The sequence below is a fragment of the Heteronotia binoei genome, chromosome 2 (genome assembly GCF_032191835.1).
Source record: "Heteronotia binoei isolate CCM8104 ecotype False Entrance Well chromosome 2, APGP_CSIRO_Hbin_v1, whole genome shotgun sequence".
Taxonomy (NCBI): Eukaryota; Metazoa; Chordata; class Lepidosauria; order Squamata; family Gekkonidae; genus Heteronotia; species Heteronotia binoei.
Genome location: NC_083224.1, coordinates 193,975,135 through 194,000,961, shown reverse-complemented (window position 1 = coordinate 194,000,961; position 25,827 = coordinate 193,975,135). Strand labels below are relative to the sequence as shown.

General features: G+C 49.2%; 1 protein-coding gene across 3 annotated transcripts in view; it reads left to right on the top strand.

Annotated features, from left to right (window-relative positions):
* The first annotated feature begins 2,858 nt into the window (after window positions 1-2,858).
* MBD3 (methyl-CpG binding domain protein 3) overlaps window positions 2,859-25,827 on the top strand; it is a 37,490-nt gene continuing 14,521 nt past the window's right edge. Inside the window, exons 1-2 of one of the 3 annotated variants that reach the window (XM_060232779.1) lie at window positions 2,859-2,992; window positions 25,480-25,639. In XM_060232779.1, the coding sequence (XP_060088762.1) occupies window positions 2,931-2,992; window positions 25,480-25,639 (222 nt within the window). In that variant the 5' untranslated portion in view covers window positions 2,859-2,930. Of the gene's footprint in view, window positions 2,993-5,636; window positions 5,859-25,479; window positions 25,640-25,827 lie in introns of those variants that run through there. The other 2 variants (XM_060232780.1, XM_060232778.1) reach the window with 2 other exon arrangements.

Sequence of the window (25,827 nt, the reverse complement as noted above, 5' to 3'; positions counted from 1 at the left end):
ATAGAGTTCCCTGCAGACATTTCCCTCCCCTCCCCCCGCCTTCTGACGACCCTGAAGCGGGGGGGAGGGCCTCCAAACCGGGGGGGGGGGGGATCCCCTGCCCCCACCTGGGGATTGGCAACCCTACTGCTACCTAATCTTAAATAGGTACACACATGGCCCAACCCGACAAGATCCAGTCCAACAAGGTCTCATAACAAATGCTTTTGATACCCCTGCTCTCAACTGTGGAGTCTTGTGATGAAAAATTCTACTTTGGGAGCTACTGGCATTAAAGTTGTGAGCCGCTGTGTCAATTAGCTTGCCCTAAGGTAGGGTTGCCAAGTCCAATTTAAGAAATATCTGGGGACTTTGGGGGTGGAGCCAGGAGTCTTTGGGGGTGGAGCCAGGAGACATTGGGGGCGGAGCCGAGAGCAAGGGTGTGACAAGCATAATTGAACTCCAAAGGGAGTTCTGGCCCTCACATTTAAAGGGACTGCACAAATTTTTAAATGCCTTCCTTCCATAGGAAATAATGAAGGATAGGGGCACCTTCTTTTGGGGCTCATAGAATTGGACCCCCTGGTCCAATCTTTTTGAAACTTGGGAGGTATTTTGGGGAGAGGCACTAGATGCTATACTGAAAATTTGGTACCTCTATCTAAAAAAACAGCCCCCCCAGAGCCCCCGATACCCGCGGATCAATTCCCCATCATTCCCTATGGGAATCGTTCACGGAGGTGCATAATGGCTCTGGGGGAGGAGCTCCCCCCCCCCCCGGCCAGCTGGCTGGGGGAGAGGGGAAGCCTGTAAAACCGGGGGATCCCCTCTGGGACCTGGGGATTGGGAAGCCTACCCTAAGGTCATTTTCCCTGAGCGAAGACAGAAATGTGTGAGTTGGAGGCTAAAAAAACCCCCTATGAGCTGGCTCACACTGACTCAGCTTAGAGGAACAAATAAGTAGACAAGATTGCACCTTTACAACCAACTAAGTTTTATTCATCAGTCTGCTTAAGAGCATACGAAAGCTTACATTCTGAATAAAACTTAGTTTGGTCGTAAAGGTGCAATCTTGTCTACTTATTTGTTCTCTTGCTTCAGACCAACCGGGCTGCCCACTGGGATCTATCAGCTTAGAGGGAACACTGAATGGGAAGAGAGCCCATTCTGCAGAGGACTACCTGTTGAAAGTAGAAAGTAGAAAAGATTTATTGCATGTGGCCATTGGCCGTCACAATCAAAGATTAAACACGACATCATAAAAAAGTAATCAGACAGAAATAAAAACGGTCCAGTAGACAGACCAATGGGTTACATGGGGTATAATGCGACAATTATAGTCTGAAGTGCATTGCTAAAATGCTAAAATACAAACATTTCGGTTTAAACTGCTATTATAACACCACTGAGACAATATCTAAACAGTTAAGTTAAAAATGTTGTCAAACCAATTAACCCATTTATGGTAAATAGCAATATACTATAAAATTACAGACCTCTAAAATAAAGTCACTGCGCATTAAAGAGCCCCGTGGCGCAGAGCGGTAAAGCTGCAGTACTGCAGTCGGAGCCCTCTGCTCACGACCTGAGTTCGATCCCAGCGGAAGCTGGGTTCGGGTAGCCGTCTCCAGGATGACTCAGCCTTCCAAGGTTGGTAAAATGAGTCCCCAGCTTGCTGGGGGGAAAGCGTAGATGACTGGGGAAGGCAATGGCAAACTACCCGTAAAAAGTCTGCTGTGAAAACGTTGTGAAAGCAACGTCGCCCCAGAGTCGAAAACGATTGGTGCTTGCACAGGGGACTACCTTTACCTTTTAAAAATAAAGTCAGCTAATTTAAAGAGGAAGTTTTGGGTCTGATTTTTGTAGCACCCAAGAAAAAAGAGACACTCTATAGATGACAAATGGATCAGTATCAGATAAGCACCATTTTTATAGTTTTATAGCACCATTTTTAAGTTTTAAATTATAAATTCTTTATATGTGTTGATTTTATCATTGCTATTGTTGTATTATGACTGTGAGCCTCCCAGAGTCCATATTTGGAGTGGGCGGCATACAAATTTAAAGTAAATAAAGTAAAAATAAAATAACAAAAAGACCAACTTATCGGTGTCAGAAGAAAATTTACGCCCTGCTTAACAGGTTATCAATAAATTTGGCTCTAGCCTCTTTGTACATGGGACAAAATAAAATATAACGGATCAAATCTTCTAAAACTGCAGCTCCACAGATTCAAAAATGCTGAGCCATTGGGATTTGAAGATATTTCCCCTTTAAGAAGAGCCGTTGGCATTGAGAGGAAACGCAAAGATGTGAATGTCTTTTCTGAGAATTTGAACTGAGAGAAACAAAGCAGGAGTCCAGTCACACCTTTAAGACCAACCAAGTTTTGTCTTAAAGGTGAAACTTGACTCCTGTTTTATTCCACTGCTTCAGACCAACGGGGCTGCCACTTGGATGTATCTTTGAACTGAGATGTTCACTAAGTAAGGGAACCTAACCTGGTTTCTTTAACGGTAGCTCTCCAGAAGTTTTTTTTTCGCCTACAACTCCCATCAGCCCCAGCCATTGGCCATGCTGGCTGTGGCTGATGGGAGTTGTAGGCGGAAAAAAAAACTTCTGGAGCGCTACCGTGGGCCACCCCTGAAATAGCTGAAAACCACCTGTTGCAACCCTGTCTGAATGCCAAGGCATCCAAAACAAGGGCTAGTTGAATTCCTAGATTGGTTTGACTGTCGGAGGGGGTGCATTTAAGAACTATTGCCACCACCACCACCACACCCCAGCCTGTGCTAAATTAGGGAAGGCCGGTCATGGTCTCCTAATTGCTGCCCCCTCCCCTTCTTGGCTGAGCGCCGTGGGGCGGAGCTTGGGGGGTGGAAAGGGGCGGGGGTCGCGTGCTCTGGGACCACGTGGCGGCGGCTCTGTTGCCCGAGGGAGGAAGAGGGAAGATGGCCAAGGCAGCCGGGGGACCTGGGGGGCAGAGAGGGGGACCGCGCTGCCCTCCCTTGGGGTGAGCCCAAATGGGGAGATCCTTGTCTGTTTGCATGCATTAAAAAATGCGGGAAGTGTAGATGGGGCCGCAGACAATGGGTCAAGGGGGGGGGGGGTCAGTGGGTCATGCATGCTGGGGGAGAGGATGTGGGGCAAGGACGTCCTGCAAAAGTGGGAAGGGTCGCAGGGGAAAGGCTGGAGGGCAAAAGAGATGCATCCTAGGTTGTATTTTTTTGGGGGGGAAACTAGGGGATAGCAGTCTGGTGGGTTCGGGGTGGGCGGAAAGGAGGAAGGGCCGCGCCTTAGGGGGCTGGACAAGAGTTGGAGGGTGCGGAAGATCTGCGGTTTAGGGAGCAGGGAGAATATGGGGCTGCAGGAAACGGGGGGGGGCTTGAAAGAGAAGTGGGGTCTGTTTGCAGGGGCTGTGTGTTGTTCTGTAGGGACAATTGGGCAACAGGAGATGGGGGGGGGGAGAAGTGGTCTGCCTCCAAAAGATGGGGTGTGCAACGTGGGGCAGGGGTGGAGAAAGGGGGGTGGGTCGCAGTGGGGTGGGAAAAGAGGTTTTATTCTGTAGTCTAGCCTTGGGGGCTAAGAGCAGCTGCAAGCCAGGGAGGCTGCAGGCATGGGGCGGGTCAAGTTGGGGGGGGGGGCTCTTTGGAAAGAGGGTCAGATTTGTTTGGGGGAGAGGTTAGGGTTGAATAAGTAGGGGGGTGAAGTGGTTTGGGGGCATTGCTGGGCATTTGATTTGAAAGATTTGGAAGCCAATGGGTTTGGGTTCATAGAATCGTAGAGTTGGAAGGGGTCTCTAGGGTCATCTAGTCCAACTCCCTGCACAATGCAGAAAACTCACAAACACTTCCCCCTGGGGGGGTCCTAAGGGTCTGGGGGGGCGTTAGTAAGAGGGCAGGGGAAGACTAAGGGCGAAGTGGGTGGCTGGGGATAGGGGGGAGGTCTATGGGGCGGGGTGGCTGGGTTAAAAGATTGGGGGGAGAGAAGGGGGCTTGCAGAGCTGGGGAGGTAAGGGGTGGATGTGGGGCGGGGGAACTTTGGAAATGGGGGGGTAAATGCGGAGCTATGGGGATGGGGACGTCTTGGGGGGTCAGAGAAGAGGTCTATGGGCTAAGGGGCTGCATTGAAGGCAGGGGGGGTCTGAGGTGTGGGGAGATGCTCAGGGGAGCTATGGGTGAGGAAGGGACGCAGTGGGGGGAAATTGGGGGGAGGTGGGGAGGATTCCAGCATTAAAAAGGTGCATTGGTGTGGGAAGCTTAGAAAGATGGGAGACGCTATGGGGCAGGGGTGGCCAAACTTGCTACCCCTAAGAGCCCCATAGTAGAAATGCAAGCTGTTTTGAGAGCCACAAGACACGAATGCAAGGAGGAGGAAGTGAAAAAAAGAAAGGTGGACAGGAAAGATGGGAAGAGAGAGGTGGAAAGAAAGCAACTTTTAACTTTAAATGTGTTCTCCAAGCCCCCCCCCCCATTGGCTGGCTTGGCTTGGAGAAGGGGTTGAAAGAGACAAAATGGCTCCTCCCAGCTGGCCAATGGGGCACACAAGAGCCACGCAATGTGTGTGAAAGAGCCACAGTTTGGCCACCCCTGCTATAGGCGTTGCCCTGTGGGGCTGGCTGTGGGGGTGGTTGTGGCAAGAAAGTCACTTTTTGCGCAAGGCCACTGAGCATGTGAAGAGGATTACTTTTGGGGGGGGGGGTATTATTTTTAAGCGGAAAGATTTACGTAGTAAAAAGGAGGTGTAGGGAAAAGGTGGTTCTTGGGTCAACCCTGAGGGCGAGCTTGACTTGACAAGGCCAGCCTTAAGCACGCTTTTGTGTTTTGGGCGCATTCAGACGTTCAGGCTTGCGCACGTGTACGGCGCTCTCGAGGGAAATTAAGGGCCAGGTGTGTGTTATGAGTCACGTGTCTGGGGCGAGACTACATTTCCCCCCCCCTCATGAGGGGAAGGAGGACTATGTTTTCTACACAGGCGGAAGGACATCGGGTCGAAGCACTCGCTTTTCTTTTTTTTCCCCCTCCCCCTCCGCTTGGCGGGAGGCGAAGTTAGCCCCTCTCTTATATATATCTATATTTTAAGCGCGCGCTAACCAACGGCTGCCCCGCGCGCGCTCCCGCTCTGCGTGCGCGAGGGGCGGGGAGGCGCGTGCGGAGGCGAAGTTGAGCCCGTTTTGAAGCGCGCCGCGAACCAACGGCTGCCTCCCCTCGTCGCGCGCTACCCGCCCTGCGTGCGTGAGGGAGAGGCGCGTGCGCGGTCGGAATAGCGTGCTGAGCCGGGGGGGGGGGAGGGAGGAGGATGTGGAAGGAGAAGGAAGAAGGAATAGACTCGCCGCGGAGGGAGGGGAGCGCTCTGCTGAGAACGGCCGCGGCTCAGCAGGTTTTGACGGCGGGAGGAGGAGGAGGGAGGGTGGCAAGAGAGGAACAGCGCCCCCTGCCGCAAGAGGAAGGAGGCGGACAGCCCGCCGGAGGGAAGAGCCGGCGCGACGTTCCATTCTTAGCCGAGGGAGGCGCTCGGGAACAGCTGGGCCTTGCCAGCAGTGTGCTGAACCAAGGAAACTGCAGCAGTGCCCGGGCATTGCCAACCAGCTTCTCGCGCTAGCCACCGGCGGCAACGGCCAGCCTGCAAGCTAAGCCAGAAGCAGCAGCACCAGCAAGTCAACCAGCCACCGCAGCCCTGGCTGCGAGAGATCTTGGACCCAGCAGGCAGGCTGGAGGAGGCGGCAGTGGCGGCGGCTGGAACGATCCGGAGCCAGGCCCTGGGGAAGCGATGGATAGGAAGAGGTGGGAGTGCTCTGCTCTCCCCCAGGGATGGAAAAGGGAAGAAGTGACCAGGAAATCGGGGCTCTCCGCTGGCAAGAGCGATGTCTATTATTATAGGTGAATGTGCCGGGGAGGGAGGAAGGAAGGCGGCGTGGGGTGGAGGGGGGGGCGGCCCGCAGCCTGCCCTGGCTCTGCCCTTGCTTGCTCGCTTGCGCACGCACATCCACGCACCGCAGCCACATTGCAAACAATCGGGGAGGGGGGGGGTCTTGCACATCGTCGCTTGCATGCGATGGCTGGGTGGGGGGGGGGGCTCTGTTCTCTCTCTGCGCTGCAGCTGCTGCTATAGCAGGCGCTGACTCTTGCAAAAGTGTGTGGGGGGAGACTGGATTACATTCTGGACATTGGCCGTAGATTATATCTATCTAGCGGCATCTTTCTTTCTGCTTGCTTGCTTGCTTCTTTTGCGTTATTGTCAGGTGGGGAATGCATTGGGGGAAGAGAGCGTCAGAGCCGTGGGGCTCCCGTTTCTTCTGTTTGAAAGCTGTAGAAGAAAATGGAATAATTTGGTGGGGGGTGGGCTGTTACATGTGGTTTCTGCCCTGTTCCTGGGGTTTGGGAGGGGTGTGAAGACTGCAAGCCGCTCTCCTGTTGTCTCTGGTCAGCTGTCCTTGTGGGGTGCAGTTGATTTCGAAAGGTTTCTTGCCCTACGGGGTGGAGATTCGGACGTCTGCTAATATAAAGGTTGACACCTCACTAAATCGCTGGCAGAGCAGACCACCGGCTGGTTTAGAACAGCAGTCCCTTTGTGTGTGTGTGTGTGTGTGTGAGAAGAGGTGTCATAGAGGGGTGCTTTGCTGACTGTCCTGTCTAATGATTGCTCCAGGGCTGAAAGTGTTTGGGCTAACAGTGGATTGAGCACAAGTTTGCACACACTGTGTTGGGGATGGGAGTTGTACAATCTTGGTGACTGTAGCCCCATTTGCATAGGGGTGCTGTGACGTGGGGGGGGGGGCGCAGGGTTTTCTAGCTGCAGACTGACAGTATGCAGGAGATTTAGGATCTCTGTTGGGCTTGCCCGTTCGCTACAGTTGAAATGTGTACACCAGGGCTTTTTTTTGTAGCAGGAACTCCTTTGCATATTAGGCCACACCTCCCTGATGTAGCCAATCCTCCAAGAGCTCACAGGGCTCTCGGTACAGGGCCTACGGTAAGTTCCGGGAGGATTGGCTACATCAGGGGTGGGTGTGGCCTAATATGCAAAGGAGGTCCTGCTAGAATTCCTTACAGGGCCTACTGTAAGTTCCGGGAGGATTGGCTACATCAGGGGTGTGTGGCCTAATAGGCAAAGGAGGTCCTGCTAGAATTCCTTACAGGGCTCTTCTTACAGGGCCTACTGTAAGCTCCAGGAGGATTGGCTACATCAGGGGGGAGTGGCCTAATAGGCAAAGGAGGTCCTGCTAGAATTCCTTACAGGGCTCTTCTCACAGGGCCTACTGGAAGCTCCAGGAGGATTGGCTACATCAGGGGGATGTGGCCTAATATGCAAAGGAGGTCCTGCTAGAATTCCTTACAGGGCTCTTCTCACAGGGCCTACTGTAAGCTCCAGGAGGATTGGCTACATCAGGGGGGTGTGGCCTAATAGGCAAAGGAGGTCCTGCTAGAATTCCTTACAGGGCTCTTCTCACAGGGCCTACTGTAAGCTCCAGGAGGATTGGCTACATCAGGGGGGAGTGGCCTAATAGGCAAAGGAGGTCCTGCTAGAATTCCTTACAGGGCTCTTCGTACAGGGCCTACTGTAAGCTCCAGGAGGATTGGCTACATCAGGGGTGTGTGGCCTAATAGGCAAAGAAGGTCCTGCTAGAATTCCTTACAGGGCTCTTCCTACAGGGCCTGCTGTAAGCTCCAGGAGGATTGGCTACATCAGGGGTGTGTGGCCTAATAGGCAAAGAAGGTCCTGCTAGAATTCCTTACAGGGCTCTTCGTACAAGGCCTGCTGTAAGTTCCGGGAGGATTGGCTACATCAGGGGTGGGTGTGGCCTAATATGCAAAGGAAGTCCTGCTAGAATTCCTTACAGGGCTCTTCGTACAGGGCCTGCTGTAAGTTCCGGGAGGATTGGCTACATCAGGGGTGGGTGTGGCCTAATATGCAAAGGAAGTCCTGCTAGAATTCCTTACAGGGCTCTTCGTACAGGGCCTACTGGAAGCTCCAGGAGGATTGGCTACATCAGGGGTGTGTGGCCTAATATGCAAAGGAGCCCCTGCTAGAATTCCTTACAGGGCTCTTCTCACAGGCCTACTGGAAGCTCCAGGAGGACTGGCTACATCAGGGGTGTGTGGCCTAATATGCAAAGGAGCCCCTGCTAGAATTCCTTACAGGGCTCTTCTCACAGGGCCTACTGGAAGCTCCAGGAGGACTGGCTACATCAGGGGTGTGTGGCCTAATATGCAAAGGAAGTCCTGCTAGAATTCCTTACAGGGCTCTTCGTACAGGGCCTGCTGTAAGTTCCGGGAGGATTGGCTACATCAGGGGTGTGTGGCCTAATAGGCAAAGAAGTTCCTGCTACCCAAAAAAAAAAAGGCCTGGGTGAACCTCAGTTGCAAATAGTGTGGGGGGAGAGGTGGGTTGTAAGATTAGGGGGGCACCCCGCTTTGAATGAACATGTGCAGTGACGGTTGCTGATATGAGCAAAAGCAAGATGTAAGAGCTTTCCATGAATAAAACGTCATTGAAGGGGGTCGGATGGCCGTTTATCGGTTCTGTGGGTTACTGCTGCACTGAGGGGGCGGGGCTGGCAGATGCTAATCTAAAAGGCTATTGATGAATTCCCAGAGGAATTGTTTTTAGGGGGGCTTCCGTGAGAGAGGGGACGGCGGCCTCGCCAAACCCCCCCCCCCCACACCCACCAGTGACATCTGCAGGAGCGACTTAGCACAAGCTGGGGTGTGATGGGGTGGCTCTAAAGCCTACTTTAAATGATCCAGGTGTGCCGATACGGATTTGGGGTGGCCGCTGCTGCTTGCGGATACAGAAAACTCAGCACTGCTCTTCTCCTCCCCCCCCCCCCCCCAAAAAAAGATGGGGAGGAAAGCATATTAATCCCTGTTGGCTCTATAGCTGTTTTCTACCATCCCCTGGTCATTGGCCTAACCCCCCCCCCCCCCCCCCACACACACACACACTCCTCTCACTTTTGCGGAGAGAGGGACAGGTTTCCTGAAACCCATTAAAGGTCTTTTTCTTTTATAGCAGGGGTGGCCAACGGTAGCTCTCCAGATGTTTTTTTTTGCCTACAACTCCCATCAGCCCCAGCCATTGGCCATGCTGGCTGGGGCTGATGGGAGTTGTAGGCAAAAAAAAACATCAGGAGCGCTACCGTTGGCCACCCCTGGTTTATAGGAATGTGAAACAGTGTGGTGGTGTTGGTACGTTCAGACTACACCAGGACTTTTTTTTTTTTGCAGCTGGAGCTCCTTTGCATATTAGGCCACACCTCCCCGATGTAGCCAATCCTCCAAGAGCTCTTGGCCTCCTGTAAGCTCCAGTGGGATTGGCTACATCAGGGAGGTGTGGCCTAATATGCAAAGGAGCTCCTGCTACAAAAAAAGCCCTGGTTGTTGTTGTTTTAAACCAGGGGTGGCCAAACTGTGGCTCAGGAGCCACGTGTGGCTCTTTCACACATGTTGTGTGGCTCTCAACCCCACCCCCGCCACCCCCCCATTGGCCATTTTGAAGAAGGCATTTGCCTCTTTAAACCACTTCGCCAAGCCAGCCAGCAGCTTGGAGAATGCATTTAAAGTTAAAGTTGCTTTCTTTCCATGTCTCCCTCCCCCCAAATCTATTTTCCTTCCTTCCTTCCTTCCTTCCTTCCTTCCTTCCTTCCTTCCTTCCTTCCTTCCTTCCTTCCTTCCTTCCTTCCTTCCTTCCTTCCTTCCTTCCTTCCTTCCTTCCTTCCTTCCTTCCTTCCTTCCTTCCTTCCTCCCTCCCTCCCTCCCTCCCTCCCTCCCTCCCTCCCTCCCTCCCTCGTGGCTCTCAAACATCCGACATTCATGTCCCGCAGCCCTCAGACACCTGACTTTTATTCTTGCATTAAGCAGGTTTGGCCACCCCTGTTTTAAACAAATTCCTTGCACCGATGCCATCATCTGGACACCTGTCTTTTTTTAAAAAGAAGGGTAGGAGGAAGATGGTGGTGTCCATAAAGTTGAAAACCGCCCACTCCTGTTGGGGGTGGGGGGGATTGACTTCGAATCTGAGACACTCAAGCAATTTGAATTATCGGAAAGAGAAGATGCCTCTGCCTCATTTGAAATGGGAAACGGCGTCCTGCCTCGTAAGGTTGTTGGTAGAGTCGGCCGCTCTGGGTTTGGGGGTTGGAGCCCAGAGAGGGCGAGGCCATTGGGGAGGGACCGGACCACAGCAGGGTATAATGCCACAGAGTCAGCCTTCCAAAGTAGCCATTTCCGGCAGGGGAACTGATCTTGGTTGTCTGGGGGTTGTAATAGTAGGTCTTCAGGTGCTACCTGGAAGTTGGGAACCTTAGTTGTCAGGCAAATGCAGGGAAGCTGCAGTCCAGCTATTTTATTTATTTACGTTATATTTATATCCCCCCCATTCTATGCAGACTCAAGGTGGCTAACAACATAGAAGAACTGCAGATACCCCGCCCTTCTAACTGAATCAGAGACTCAGAGCGGCTTACAATCTTCTATATCTTCTCCCCCCACAACAGACACCCTGTGAGGCAGGTGGGGCTGAGAGAGCTCTCCCAGAAGCTGCCCTTTCAAGGACAGAGTCAGAGCGGCCTATAATCTCCTTTTCCTTCCTCCCCCACAACAGAAACCTTGGGAGGCAAGTGGGGCTGAGAGAGCTCTCCCAGAAGCTGCCCTTTCATGCACAGAGACTCAGAGCAGCCTACAATCTCCTTTCGCTTCCCCCCCACAACAGACACCCTGTGAGACAGGTGGGGCTGAGAGAGCTCTCCCAGAAGCTGCCCTTTCAAGGACAGAGTCTCAGAACGGCTTACAATCTCCTTCCCTTCCTCCCCACAACAGACACCTTGTGAGGCAGGTGGGGCTGAGAGAGCTCTGACAGAAGCTGCCCTTTCAAGGACAGAGTCTCAGAGCAGGTACAAGTGGAGGAGTGGGGAATCGAACCCGGTTTTCCCAGATAAGAGTCCGCAGACCTCACCGCTACACCAAACTGGCTCTCTACAACACACAATAAACAAAAAGCAATATTAAAACAATCAAATAAATTGCAATGGTGCTACTTCAGGCAGATCATATAATATTTTCCTTTCTCAACGCGTGCAGATCCTAGGCAGTTAGTACTAAAGTGCGATGGATCCAGATGTGGTGGCAGCCGTCTCCCATTAGATGTCACATGCCATCCAAAACAGTTCAGTCTTGCAGGTGCTGCGGAACTGACAAGTCCCTGATGGCTTCTGGGAGGGCGTTCCAGAATATCGGGGCCACATCCGTGAAGGCTGTGGCTCTGGTGGAATTAAGCCTAGCCTCTTTTAGCCCAGGAACAGCCAAAAGGTTTTGAGAGCTTGATCGAAGTGCTCTCTGGGGAACACCTCCCCACCTCCCTTTGTAATCTCAGCTGATAGTGTCCTGGCTGATCAAGCTTTGTCCTTGTCCTTTCTACCTATTACAGCTTCAGAAGTCTACCTTACAGGGTTGTTAAACCTCTGGGGAAACCATATATACATCTTTGTGTGGCGGTTCAATTCCACCCTTTCTCTAAGCCAGATTTGTGGATGGTGGCGGTACTTGGTGCTACAAGAAACACAAAACATAACTGATACGTATAGGCTACCATACTTATGAATTTCACAAAAATACATAGTAAGATACACATAACATAAAAAGAAAAGAAAATATAAACATATATATACACTATTATACCTATATACATCATCATCATCATCTAATGGAGCGAATGGACTAAAACTAATACAAATAATAGTATTCTATCAATTCAAAACCCAGTTGTTTAGAAGAAGAAGAAGATGATATTGGATTTATATCCCGCCCTCCACTCCGAAGAGTCTCAGAGCGGCTCACAATCTCCTTTACCTTCCTCCCCCACAACAGACACCCTGTGAGGTGGGTGGGGCTGGAGAGGGCTCTCACAGCAGCTGCCCTTTCAAGGACAACCTCTGCCAGAGCTTTGGCTGACCCAAGGCCATTCCAGCAGGTGCGAGTGGAGGCGTGGGGAATCAAACCCGGTTCTCCCAGATAAGAGTCCGCACACTTAAGCCACTACACCAAACTGGCTCTCTAGTTTAGCTCATACATACATAGGATTCCAGGTTTTCTTACACTCTTCTACAACAACAACAAAATTTTATTTGTATCCCGCCCTCCCCGCCGGGGCAGGCTCAGGGCGGCTAACAGCAATTCAAACATTAATTATACAGAAATAAATAAAATTACATTTAAACAGTTTAGTTAAAATTCAAATTAAGTTTTAAAAATTAGTTAATAAAAGTGCTAGTGCTATATTTGCTTTGATGATGGCAGTTTTTCTTAACAGTTTCGTTCTTCTTCAGCGAAAGCCAATCGGAAGAGGATGGTCTTGCAGGCCCTGCGGAACTGTTCTAGGTCCCGCAGGGCCCGCATTTCCTCTGGAAGTTGATTCCATAGGCTCGGGGCTATAGAGGAGAAGGCCCGGTTACGGGTGCTTTGCAGCTTCACCTCTCTCGGTCCGGGGATAGTCAACAAGTTTTTCCCGGCTGACCTCAGTGCTCTCTGGGGTTCATATGGGGAGAGACGGTCCCTAAGGTAGACAGGTTCTCGACCATATAGGGCTTTAAAGGTAATAACTTCTACATTTCCTTCTTTCAACCTATAGGTTAGCATAGCCATTTCTGCTGCATCAAGCAATTTAAACATAAATTCCTTTTTTATTCGGTATTTGAGACGTTTTCCAGTATTTAGCATACAAAATCCTTGCTACAGTAACAATATGGAGCAATAGCTTTTTCGTTGTTTTAGGTAAGGGGATTTTACATATATTTAATAAGTGTAATTCTGGTACATGAGGTATTCTCATTTTTAAAATCTTTTGGCACCAGAGAGATATTTGCACCCAATATTTTTTGGCTAAATCGCATTTCCACCACATATGGAATAGCGAGCCTTTCACTTTACCACATTTCCAATACTTATCCGAAGTGTTCGGGAAGGCTCTAGAAAGCTTTTCCGGAGTAAAATACCATTGGTAAGCTATTTTATATAAATTTTCTTTAAAAAGGGAGGACTTCATCAATTTCAGATTTTCCGTCCATATTTTCTCATATTCATTTAATTCAATAGTATAGCCAAAATCTTGCATCCATTTAACCCAATTTTCTTTTACACTTTCATCTTGCATTTTCAAATCTAACAACCAATTATAAATTCTAGAAATGAGTTTTCGATCTGATTCCAATATAATACGGTCAAATTCATTCATTTTCTTGGAGAAGCCTGTCCCCTTATCCATCTTATACCTTGACATAATTTGCACTTTGAGCCACCAATCCATTCTAGAATTTTCATCAATATTCAAATCATGCTTAGCATCTAGTAAACATTCGTAGGTATAGTTATCTCCCCAGCTAAAGCGATTTGGTTGAACCAACACTTCAAGAGGGGAAAGCCATTTGGGAGTATATCTATACACTTGTTTTTTCACCTCAGACCATGTCTTAAAAAATGATTTCCTTACTTCATGTCTAAGAAAAATACTTCCTTTTGTTGGATCCTCATACCATATATATGAGTGCCACCCTTTTACCAAATCGGCTCCTTCCAGTATTAAAAGTCTTTTATTTCTTAATAACAGACAATCCTTAACCCAGGTCAAGACACATGCTTTGTGGTAGGTCTGCCAATCTGGTAAGGCAACCCTCCCCCCCCCCTTTTCTTTACTATCTTGTAAAACTTTCAACTTGATCCTGGTTTTTTTATTTTGCCAAATAAATCTTGTCACTATTTTATTTAGATGTTTAAAAAAAGTTTTAGTTAGGATAATTGGTATCGTTTGGAACAAAAATAGTACTCTCGGGAGCACATTCATTTTAACTGATGCAATTCTCCCCAATAAGGAGATTTGCAACTCACACCACCGTTCTAAATCTGCTTTAATCTCTTTTAGTATTTTTTCATAATTATCTCTTACAAGAGTTTTCAATTCTGTCGTTAAGTTTATACCTAGATATTTTACTTTTCTTTTCATAACGAAATCCTGATTTAACTTCCAATTCAGATATTTGTTCTTTCATCATATTTTTTTGATAAAAATTTAGTTTTTTGGGTAATTAACCTTAAATCCCGCCACTTCTCCATACTGCTTTAAGCTCTTCATCAGTCTTTCGATTGAACAGCTAGGATCTTCCAGAGTAACTAATATGTCATCAGCAAAGGCTTGTGTTTTATAAACGTTTCTCTTGATCTTTACACCTTTAATCCCTGAATCTTCTCTGATCATTTGTAATAACGGCTCCAGTGCTAACACAAAGAGGGTAGGAGACAACGGGCATCCTTGCCTAGTACCTTACCCAATTATTATTGAGTCCGTCAGGGATCCATTGACGTTAATTCTCGCTTTTTGACTTGTATAAATTGATTTAACCAATTTCACAAAATTTTCTCCACAACCAATCGATGTCAGAGTTTTTAGAATGAAGCTCCAGTTAACATTGTCGAAAGCTTTTTCCGCATCTAGAGTAATCGCCGCAAACTGTTTTTCTGGATGCTCCTTGTAGTATTCTAAAATATTCATAACCATTCTTAAGTTTTGCCTCATTACTCTTCCAGGTATGAAACCCGACTGGTCTTCATGTATAATATCTGAAATGATTTTTTTAAATCTATTCGTTAATATAGTTGCAAAAATTTTATAATCTGCGTTTAACAACGAGATCGGTCTATAGTTCTTAATGTCAACTGGATCAGTTCCTTCTTTATGTAATAGTGAGATTAACGCCTCTTTCCACGACTCGGGCATCTTAGTTCCATTTATCCCTTCCAATACTCTTTTATACGGCAATAAAAGGATTTCTTCAAAACACTTGTAGAATTCAATTGGTAGGCCGTCTAGACCAGGAGCTTTGTTGTTTTTCTGGCTTTTTATTGCCTCAATAATTTCTTGTATTGTTATTGGGTCCGCCAAAGTTTTCCGTTGCTGATTTGTAATCTGTTTCATCTTAGCTTGTTCAATATATTCATTCTGCTGGGATTCTATTGTTTGCTGCTCTTGATATAACTTCTGGTAAAACTTTTTAACCACTTCTTCTAATTGGGCTCCCTTCATCACTTCTGTTTGATTCTCATCTTTTAGGGACCTAATAATTTTTTTCTCTCTTTCTTTTCTCAACTTGAAGGCTAGCCACCTGCTAGTTTTATTTGCATTTTCAAAATAGTTTTGTTTGGCCCACATTAATTTCTTCTCTAGTTCTTCTGATAGTAGTAAATTTATTTGGTGTTATGTTATGTGTATCATGTATGTTGTTTTTCTTTTTCTTTTGTTGTTAATAAAAATCTTAAATTAAAAAAAAATACATAGTAAGAATCAATTTTCAACAGCTCGTTGTTTAGTCATACAGCATCCAATTAACTGGTTGCAATAATAGACGCGTTCCGTGTTGCCACTTCATCAGTATTGTTAATATATCTTCTCCACTTGCACCTGCTGGAATCGCCTTGGGTCAGCCAGAGCTCTTGCAGGAGTTGTCCTTTAAAGGGCAGCTTCTGGGAGAGCTCTCTCAGCCCCACTCGCCTCACAGGGTGTTTGTTGTGGGGGAGGAAGGGAAAGGAGATTGTAGGCCGCTCTGAGACTCTGTCCTTGAAAGCGCAGCTTCTGGGAGAGCTCTCTCAGCTCCACCCACCTCACAGGGTGTCTGTTGTGGGGGAGGAAGGGAAAGGAGATTGTAGGCTACTCTGAGACTCTGTCCTTGAAAGGGCAGCTTCTGGGAGAGCTCTCTCAGCCCCACTCACCTCACAGGGTGTCTGTTGTAAGGGAGGAAGGGAAAGGAGATTGTAGGCCACTCTGAGCCTCTGTTCTTGAAAGGGCAGCTTCTGGGAGAGCTCTCTCAGCCGCACCCACCTCACAGGGTGTCTGTTGTGGGGGAGGAAGGGAAAGGAGATTGAATCAGAATCTTAGAGCGGTTTACAGAGTGAAGGTGGAATATAAATCTGCGGTCTTCTTGTTGAGATGTATGTAGTGAAGGAGTAAGCCGGTATCTTTTTTAAAAAAAAATGTGCAAAGCCTTCCATCTCATTGACTAAAACACTCTCCATGAAGGAACCACCTTTAAAATACAAATAACAATGTTCTGGTAAAGTTTGTTATTTTACAGTAATATGTTGCATTTTAAGGACCCTGGAATGAATTCAAACACGAAACTTGTCTATTATTGTAACTAGTTAATTGGATGCTGTATGACTAAACAACAGTGGGCTCTGTTGAAAATTGTTTCTTACTGTTTTCGTGAAATTCACAAGTAAAAGTATGGAAGCCTATATGTATAACAGTTATGTTTTGTGTTTCTTGTAGTGTATTTCAGCTGTGATCCCAGAATTGTTTTTTTGCTCTGGCCCTACTTGGCACTCATCAGCTGCAAACTCCCTGTGGGAGCTCACTTCTGCCCCCCAGATGGGATAAATAATGCTCTCCTTCACAATTCCATAGGCAAATTGGGCCCCCACAGTGCTCCAGAACTGAATTCCTACCCTCCCTATAACTGCAAGGCCTCAAAGTGGCAATGAGTTAAATGTCACATCTACTCTAGTTCTAAAGATCTAAGAGTAGTGTACATACCACTTGTTGCCCATAGCGTTGCAAAACCCCTGTGAGGTAGGCCAGGCTGCTAGAGGGACTGTCCCCAAGGGTATATGACTTGGTAGAAATTTGATTTGCTGTCTTTTTAACTTCAGTTTGGTGTAGCAATTAAGTGCTTGGACTCTTACCTGGGAGAACTGGGTTTGATTCCTCACTCCTCCACTTGCAGCTGCTGGAAATGGCCTTGGGTCAGCTATGGGTTTGTTCTTGAAAGGGCAGCTTCTGGGAGAGGCCTCACAGCCCCACCCGCCTCACAGGGTGTCTGTTGTGGGGGAGGAAGGGAAAGGAGATTGTAGGCAGCTCTGAGACTCTGTCCTTGAAAGGGCAGCTTCTGGGAGAGCTCTCTCAGCCCCACCCACCTCACAGGGAGTCTGTCGGGGAGGAAGGGAAAGGAGATTGCAGGCTGCTCTGAGACTCTGTCCTTGAAGGGGCAGCTTCTGTGAGAGCTCTCTCAGCCCCACCCACCTCACACCCACCCAGCCCAAGACGTGGTGAGATATGTAAAAGTGATCGCACTGCTTGGGAGCAGTGACCAAAAAGTTATTGATTTCACCATTTGTATAAGTAGAGAGTTGCCCCAAAAGACCAGCACAACCACGTTTAACTTTAAAAGGGGTAAATTTTCTGAGATGAGGAGGCATGTGAAGAGGAAACTGAAAGGAAAGGTAAATACAGTCAAAACCCTTGGGGAAGCTTGGAGGCTATTTAAAACTTCAATCCTAGAAGCTCAGATAAAATATATACCACAAGTTAGGAAAGGCACAAACAGGTATATGAAAAAGCCTGCATGGTTAACAAACAAAGTAATGGAAGCTGTAAAAGGTAAGAAGGACTCCTTTAAGCGGTGGAAAGCTAGTCCAAGTGAGATTAATAAAAGGGAACACGGGCAGTGGCAAATCAAATGCAAGACTGTGATCAGGCAGGCAAAAAGGGACTATGAGGAGCATATTGCAAATAAACATAAAGAGCAACAATAAAATGTCTTCAAATATATTAGAAGCAGGAAACCTGCCAGGGAGGCTGTGGGGCCCTTGGATGACCAAGGGGTCAAAGGATTACTGGATAGAGAAATGACTGAGAAGCTGAATGCATTTTTTGCCTCTGTCTTCACTGTGGAAGATGAGAAGTGTTTGCTTGCTCCAGAACCACTTATACCGGAAGGAGTGTTGAAAGACCTGAGTCAGATTGAGATGACAAGAGAGAAGGTCCTACAACTGATGGACGAATTAAAAACTAATAAGTCACCAGGTCCAAGAGTTCTGAAAGAACTCAAAGTTGAACTTGTGGATCTTCTGACAAAAATATGTAATCTTTCATTGCAATCTGCCTCCGTTCCTGAGGACTGGAAGGTAGCAAATGTCATCCCCATCTTTAAAAAGGGTTCCAGAGGAAATCCGGGAAACTACAGCCCAGTCAGTCTGACTTCAATACCAGGAAAGTTGGTAGAAACCATTATCAAGGACAGAATGAGTAGGCACATTGATGAACATGGGTTATTGAGGAAGACTCAGCATGGGTTCTGTAAGGGAAGATCTTGCCTCACTAACCTGTTACATTTCTTTGAGAGGGTGAACAAACATGTGGACAAAGGAGACCCGATAGATGTTGTTTACCTTGACTTCCAGAAAGCTTTTGATAAAGCTCCTCATCAAAGGTTCCTTAGTAAGCTCGAGAGTCATGGAGTAAAAGGACAGGTCCTCTTGTGGAGAAAAAACTGGCTAATTAATAGGAAGCAGAGAGAGTATAAATGGGCAGTCTTCGCAGTGGAGGACGGTAAGCAGTGGAGTGCCGCAGGGCTCAGTACTGGGTCTCATGCTCTTTAACTTGTTCATAAATGATTTGGATTTGAGAGTAAGCAGTAAAGTGGCCAAGTTTGCAGATGACACTAAATTGTTCAGGGTGGTGAGAACCAGAGAGGATTGTGAGGAACTCCAAAGGGATCTGTTGAGGCTGGGTGAGTGGGCATCAACGTGGCAGATGAGGTTCAGTGTGGCCAAGTGCAAAGTAATGCACATTGGGGCCAAGAATCCCAGCTACAAATACAAGTTGATGGGGTCTGTGAACTGGCAGAGACTGACCAAGAGAGAAAGATCTTGGGGTCATGGTAGATAACTCACTGAAAATGTCGAGACAGTGTGCGATTGCAATAAAAAAGGCCAACGCCATGCTGGGAATTATTAGGAAGGGAATTGAAAACGAATCAGCCAGTATCATAATGCCCCTGTATAAATCGATGGTGCGGTCTCATTTGGATTACTGTGTGCAGTTCTGGTCGCCGCACCTCAAAAAGGATATTAGAGCATTGGAAAAAGTGCAGAAAAGGGCAACTAGAATGATTAAAGGTTTGGAACACTTTCCCTATGAAGAAAGGTTAAAACGCTTGGGGTTCTTTAGCTTGGAGAAACGTCGACTGCGGAGTGACATGACAGCGGTTTACAAGATTCTGCATGGGATGGAGAAAGTAGAGAAAGAAGTACTTTTCTCACAATACAAGAACTCATGGGCATTCGATGAAATTACTGAGCAGACAGGTTAAAACGGATAAAAGGAAGTACTTCTTCACCCAAAGGGTGATTAACATGTGGAATTCACTGCCACAGGAGGTGGTAGCTGCTACAAGCATAACCAGCTTCAAGAGGGGGGTTCGATAAAAATATGGAGCAGAGGTCCATCAGTGGCTATTAGCCGCAGTGTGTGTGTGTGTGTATGTATATATATATATATATATATATATATATATATATATATATATATATATATATATATATATATATATATAATTTTTGGCCACTATGTGACACAGAGTGTTGGACTGGATCGGCCATTGGCCTGATCCAACATGGCTGCTCTTATGTTCTTATGTGCCTGTTGTGGGGGAGCAAGAGAAAGCAGATTGTAGGCTGCTCTGAGATTCTGTCCTTGAAAGGGCAGCTTCTGGGAGAGCCCTCTCAGCCCTACCTGCCTCACAGGGTGTCTGTTGTGGGGGAGGAAGGGAAGGGAGATTATAGGCTGCTCTGAGACTCTGTTTTTGAAAGGGCAGCTTCTGGGAGAGCTCTCTCAGCCGCACCTGCATCACAGGGTGTCTGTTATGGAGGAGGAAGGGAAGGGAGATTATAGGCTGCTATCTGTCCTTGAAAGGGCAGCTTCTGGGAGAGCTCTCTCAGCCGCACCTGCCTCACAGGGTGTCTGTTGTGGGGGAGGAAGGGAAGGGAGATTATAGGCTGCTATCTGTCCTTGAAAGGGAAGCTTCTGGGAGAGGTCACTCAGCCCCACCTGCCTCACAGGGTGTCTGTTGTGGGGGAGGAAGGGAAAGGAGATTGTAGGCCGCTCTGAGACTCTGTCCTTGAAGGGGTGGTTTCTGGGAGAGCTCTCTCAGCCCCTTCCACCTCACAGGATTTCTGTTGTTGGGGAGGAAGGGAAAGGAGGTTGTAGGCTGCTCTGAGACTCTATCCTTGAACGGGCAGCTGCTGTGAGAGCTCTCTAAGCCTCACCCACCTCACATGGAGTCTGTTTATTTTATTTATTATTTATTTATTTTATTCGATTTATATCCCGCCCTACCCCACCGAGGTGGGCTCAGGGTGGCTTACAACATAAAAACCAACAGAATCCATTTAAATACATTCATGATAGATTAATAATTATAATTATACAATAAAATATATAAAATACATATTGTGGGGGAGGATGGGAAAGGAGGTTGTAGGTCGCTCTGAGACTCTGTCTTGAACGGGCAGCTGCTGTGAGAGCTCTCTCAGCCCCATCTGGCTCACAGGGTGTCTGTTGCGGGGGAGGATGGGAAAGGAGGTTGTAGGTCGCTCTGAGACTCTGTCCTTGAAAGGGCAGCTTCTGGGAGAGCTCTCAGCCCCACCTGCCTCACAGGGTATCTGTTGGGGAGGAAGGGAATAGAGATTGTAGGCTGCTCTGAGACTCTGTCCTTGAACGGGCAGCTTCTGGAGAGCTGTCTCAGCCCCACCTGCCTCTCACAGGGTGTCTGTTGTGGGGGGAGAAGATGTAGGAGATTATATGCCGCTCTGCGTCTCTGATTCAGAGAGAAGGGTGGGGTATAAATCTTCAGTCATCTTCTTAGACCAGATTACAAACTTGCTTTGTGCCAGTCTTTGCAACAGTTGACGTGTTGGGAAGGTAGCAGTGAGATGAAAAGTCGGCTAGCCCTCCAGATTGGTGATGTGTAGGTTTGCAGAGGGGCGGGACGCTCTCTCAGCCTCTGAAACTTTCTACAGTCTTCTAATTTGGAACAGAGGAGGTGGAGACGAGGCCCACTTAATCGGGGACGGATGAAGTTCACAAGCCTCCTTTTTAGAAACGTGACAGCGAAGAACAAAGAAAGAGGCCTGTTGGCCAGCGGACATCTGGAGGCTTTTTCTGAAGAGTTTGAATGGGCTCCGGCGTATTCAGCTTCTTCCTCTCCCCGCCTGTGAATGGTATCGCTCTGCACATCTTTAAATAAAAGAGGGAAAGAAATGAGGGATTGTTATGAGCCCATGGAAACCCTCTAAAGCAAATAGATCTTTTAAAGGCGGACAAGCTTGGGAAATCGTCTCGCCGTGTCGCAGCTGCCTTTAACTCCAGGCTGCGGAAAGCGCAGGCAAGGGCCCCGTTGTTTTGTTGTCAGTGTAAAGGCGTTACAACCTGCGACAACCCTTTTGGAAGGGACGCGGACCTTGCTTGGAGAGGGGCAGCAGGGGGCTAGGGGACTGAGTATCGGGTTGAGTTTCTGCGTGCATTTACCGAGGAAAGGCGCTGATCAGTGTAGACTTTGGAAGCTGGAAGTGAACGTTGGCCGGCATCCAGATTTATCCCGGTTCACCTTCTCTACAGAGCCTGCAAATGGACCACTCTGGTCTCCGGTTGTGCGCAACTCCTCCATCCACGAAGCGTCAGGCTTCTTTTTCTGGATGTGTAGATAGCGAAGCCCCGTGGCGCAGAGTGGTAAAGCTGCAGAACTGCAGTCGGAGCTCTCTGCTCACAACTTGAGTTCGATCCCGGACGAAGCTGGGCTCAGGTAGCTGGCTCAAGGTTGACTCAGCCTTCCATCCTTCCGAGGTCGGTCAAATGAGTACCCAGCTTGCTGGGGGGAAAGTGTAGAGGACCGGGGAAGGCAATGGCAAACCACCTCGTAGAACGTCTGGTGTGAAAGCATCGTGATGCGACGTCTCCCCAGAGTCGGAAACGACTGGTGCTTGCACAGGGGACTACCGATATTGAAGATAATTGGATTTATATCCCGCCCTATACTCTGAATTTCAGAGTCTCAGAGTGGTCACAATCTCGTTTATCTCCTTTCCGCACAACAGACACCCTGTGAGGCAGGTGGGGCTGAGAGAGCTCTCCCAGAAGCTGCCCTTTCAAGGACAGTCTCAGAGCGGCCTACAATCTCCTTTCCCTTTCTCCCCCACAGCAGACACCCTGTGAGGCAGGTAGGGCTGAGAGAGCTCTCCCAGAAGCTGCCATTTCAAGGACAGAGTCTCAGAGCAGCCTACAATCTCCTTTCTCTTCCTCCCCCTCAACAGACACCCTGTGAGTTGGGTGGGGCTGAGAGAGCTCTCCCAGAAGCTGCCCTTTCAAGGACAGAATCTCAGAGCAGCCTACAATCTCCTTTCTCTTCCTCCCCCATAACAAACACCCTGTGAGGTGGGTGGGGCTGAGAGAGCTCTCCCAGAAGCTGCCCTTTCAAGGACAGAATCTCAGAGCGGCCTACAATCTCCTTTATCTACTTCCCCACCAACAGGCACCCTGTGAGGTGGGTGGGGCTGAGAGAGCTCTCCCAGAAGCTGCCCTTTCAAGGACAGAATCTCAGAGCGGCCTACCATCTCCTTTCCCTTCCTCCCCCACAACAGACACCCTGTGAGGTGGGTGAGCCTGAGAGAGCTCTGGCTGACCCAAGACCTTTCCAGCAGGTGCAAGTGGAGGAGTGGGGACTCAAACCTGGTTCTCCCGGATAAGAGTTCGCACACTTCACCAAACTGTCTCTCTTAAGAGGCAGAGGTGTGGTTCTGAAATGAGGAGTAGCTTCTCCCTCAGCTGTAGCTGTGCTCATATATAGCTCTAGTGTCAGTTCAGATGTTTCAGGGAGGGGGGACTGATGCAAAAGGAGGGTTCAACTGCACCTACCTTTTGTGCCTTGCCTGACTGGGCTTTCCCAAGGTGTCTGCTAGGGAGCCACGACAGAGAAGATCCTGGCCTTCGTCTCTCAGTTTCTCTTTTGCTTTCTATGTTACTGGCTCGCAGCAGTGCTTTCAGGGTTCCGATAGCCATCTTCATTTATTTACATCGTACGTATCTCCTCTTTCTCCCCAGTGTTCTCGTGTTCACTAGCTCAGCGGTCCCCAACCTTTTTGACACCAGGGACCTGTTTTGTGGAAGGCAATTGTTCCACGGACCGGAGTGCGCGTGCGATGGTTTTTGGGATGATAACAATTGTACACTTTATTTCTGTTAGTTTGGTGTGGTGGTTAAGTGTGTTGACCCTCATCTGGGAGAACCGGCTTTGAGTTCCCAATCTTCCACTCGCAGCTGCTGGAATGGCCTTGGGTCAGCCATAGCTCTCACAGGGGTTGTTTTTGAAAGGGCAGCTGCGGTGAGAATCCTCTCAGCCCCACCCACCTCACAGGGTGTCTGTTGTGGGAGAGGAAGGGAAAGGAGATTGTGGGCCGCGCTGAGACTCTGTCCTTGAAAGGGCTGCTTCTGGGAGAGCGCTCTCAGCCCCACCCGCCTCACAGGATGTCTGTTGTGGGAGAGGAAGGGAAAGGAGATTGTAAGCTGCTCTGTGACCCTGTCCTTGAAAGGGCAGCTTCTGGGCGAGCTCTCTCAGCCCCACCCACCTCACACGGTGTCTGTTGTGAGGGAGGAAGGGAAAGGAGATTGTAGGCCCCTCTGGGACTCTGTCCTTGAAAGGGCAGCTTTTGGGAGAGCTCTCTCAGCCCCATCCACCTCACAGGGTGTCTGTTGTGGGGGAGGAAGGGAAAGGAGATTGTGGGCCGCTCTGGGACTCTGCCCTTTAAAGGGCAGCTTCTGGGAGAGCCCTCTCAGTCCCACCCACCTCACAGGGTGTCTGTTGCGGGGGAGGAAGGGAAGGGAGATTGTAGGCCGCTCTGGGACTCTGTCCTTGAAAGGGCAGCTTCTGGGAAAGCTCTCTCAGGCTCACCTACCTCACAGGGTGTCTGTTGGAGAGGAAGATAAAGAAGATTGTGAGCCACTCTGAAATTCAGAGTGGAGGGCAGGATATGAATCCAATTTATTATTATTATTATTATTATTACATTGTGATATATAATGAAATAATTATACAACTTTTGCAGCCTGGTTGCTAACCGGCTAAGGACCAGTACCAGTCCCTGTTGGGGACCCTGCACTAGCTCACAGTTTTTTAGCCTCTGGCTCACACATTTTTGTCTTAGCTCAGGAAAACGGGTCCTAGAGTGAACTACTTGATGCAGTAGCTCACAGCTTTGATGCCAGCAGCTCAGGAAGTAGGATTTTTGCTCACAGGACTGCACAGCATAGAGGGAGTATCGGTGGGGAACCAAAGCAGATTACGTTGTTCTCTTCTCCGTTTCATTCTCACAGCATCCCCGTGGGGTAGGTTAGGCTGAGGGCGTGTGACTTGCCCAAGGTCATCCAGGCAACTTCCATGGCAGAGTGAGGATTTGAACCTGGGGTTTTCCCAGATCCTGATCAGACACTTTAACCACTACACCAGACTGGCTCTCTTAAGAGCCCGACGGGAAAGTGGGTGCCAATGAGGAAACGGTACCGAGGGACGGCAGAAACGAGCTCACGCCGCAGACGGACCAGAGATCCGTAGCCCGGCAGGGCTTAAATGCTACATATTTAGCAGCCCGGTGTATGGGGCCTTTGCAGCTTCATGCTGGTAAGTCCTCCTTGCCTCAGCTTTGCCTTTAAAAGCGAGCCGAGAGCTGGCCCAATCCTGACAAGGTTCCTCCTCGCCGCCGACCAACCTGAGGGGAAGACGCAGCCTGATTAAAGCGTAATAAAAAAATAAAGCGAGGTCTGCCTTCCCCTCCTCCCCCCTCTCTTAAAACCTCTTGTCTGGAAGCCTGATCAGAATTGTCCTCTGAGCAGGTCTTTAGCTAGAAAATTTTCGGTGGGGGGGGGGGGGGGGGGCGGCGCGCACAGAAAAAAAAATTGGGTGGAGGGGCCTCCCCCAGGCACCCCCAACTCTCCATCGCCACTGCTCCGGTGGCCCTCGATCTCCCTGCCGCTCTGGTGGCCCCCGCCCCCTACACAGAGCGCAACCCACCCCTCCGGTGAAGCTTAGGATCCTGGGGCTCTTTCATGCCCCCCCCCATCAGCGGGAAAAGCCGCGTGTGAGGCCAGCAGCTTTCCGGCGCGCTCAGCAAGTCCAGCGCTGAATGCGCCGGAAAGCTGGCGTAGGGACCTCTGGCTTCAGCGCGGCTTTCCCCGCCGATCGGCTGATCGGGGGACACCTTGAAAGAGCCCCAAGAGCCGGTGCCATAAAGGTCGAGGGGGGGTTGGGTGGGGAGAGGAGGGCCCCACCCTTCCTGCCCCCCTGGCTATGCGCCTGTCTCTGAGGTGTCTTGCCTAGAGATCAAGGCTCTGTTTGTTTGGGTTTTCCGCTCTCTAAGAGCAGCCATCTTCCTCTGGAACTTGGGGGGTGAACCCGCATCTCTTCTGTCGTCGCCTCTTCACGGTGCAGGCTCCTTTTCCTCCCTTCGGTGCACCTTGAGGCAAAAGTGCTCTTCTGCTGGATGGAGCGGCTTCTTGAGGCGCACGGATTCTCAGAGCTCACGGCTGCTATCGACCGGAACAGTGCGCAGGCTGGAGTTCCAGAGGTGTAATTCTCTCTCTGTGTCTCTCCCCCCCCCCTCCTTTTTTTGTTTCCTTCCTCCTCTGAATCAGCCCGAGCGGGAAGAAATTCCGGAGCAAGCCCCAGCTGGCTCGCTACCTGGGCAGCTCCATGGACCTCAGCAGTTTCGACTTCCGGACGGGGAAGATGCTGATGAGCAAAATGAACAAGAACCGACAGAGGATGCGCTATGACTGCTCCAGCCAGGCCAAGGTGAGAAGGAGAAGATGATACTGGATTTATATCCCGCCCTATACTCTTGAGTCTCAGAGCGGCCTACAATCTCCTTTCCCTTCCTCCCCCACCACAGACACCCTGTGAGGCAGGTGGGGCTGAGAGGGCTCTCCCAGAAGCTGCCCTTTCAAGGACAGAGTGCGGCCTACAATCTCCTTTCCCTTCCT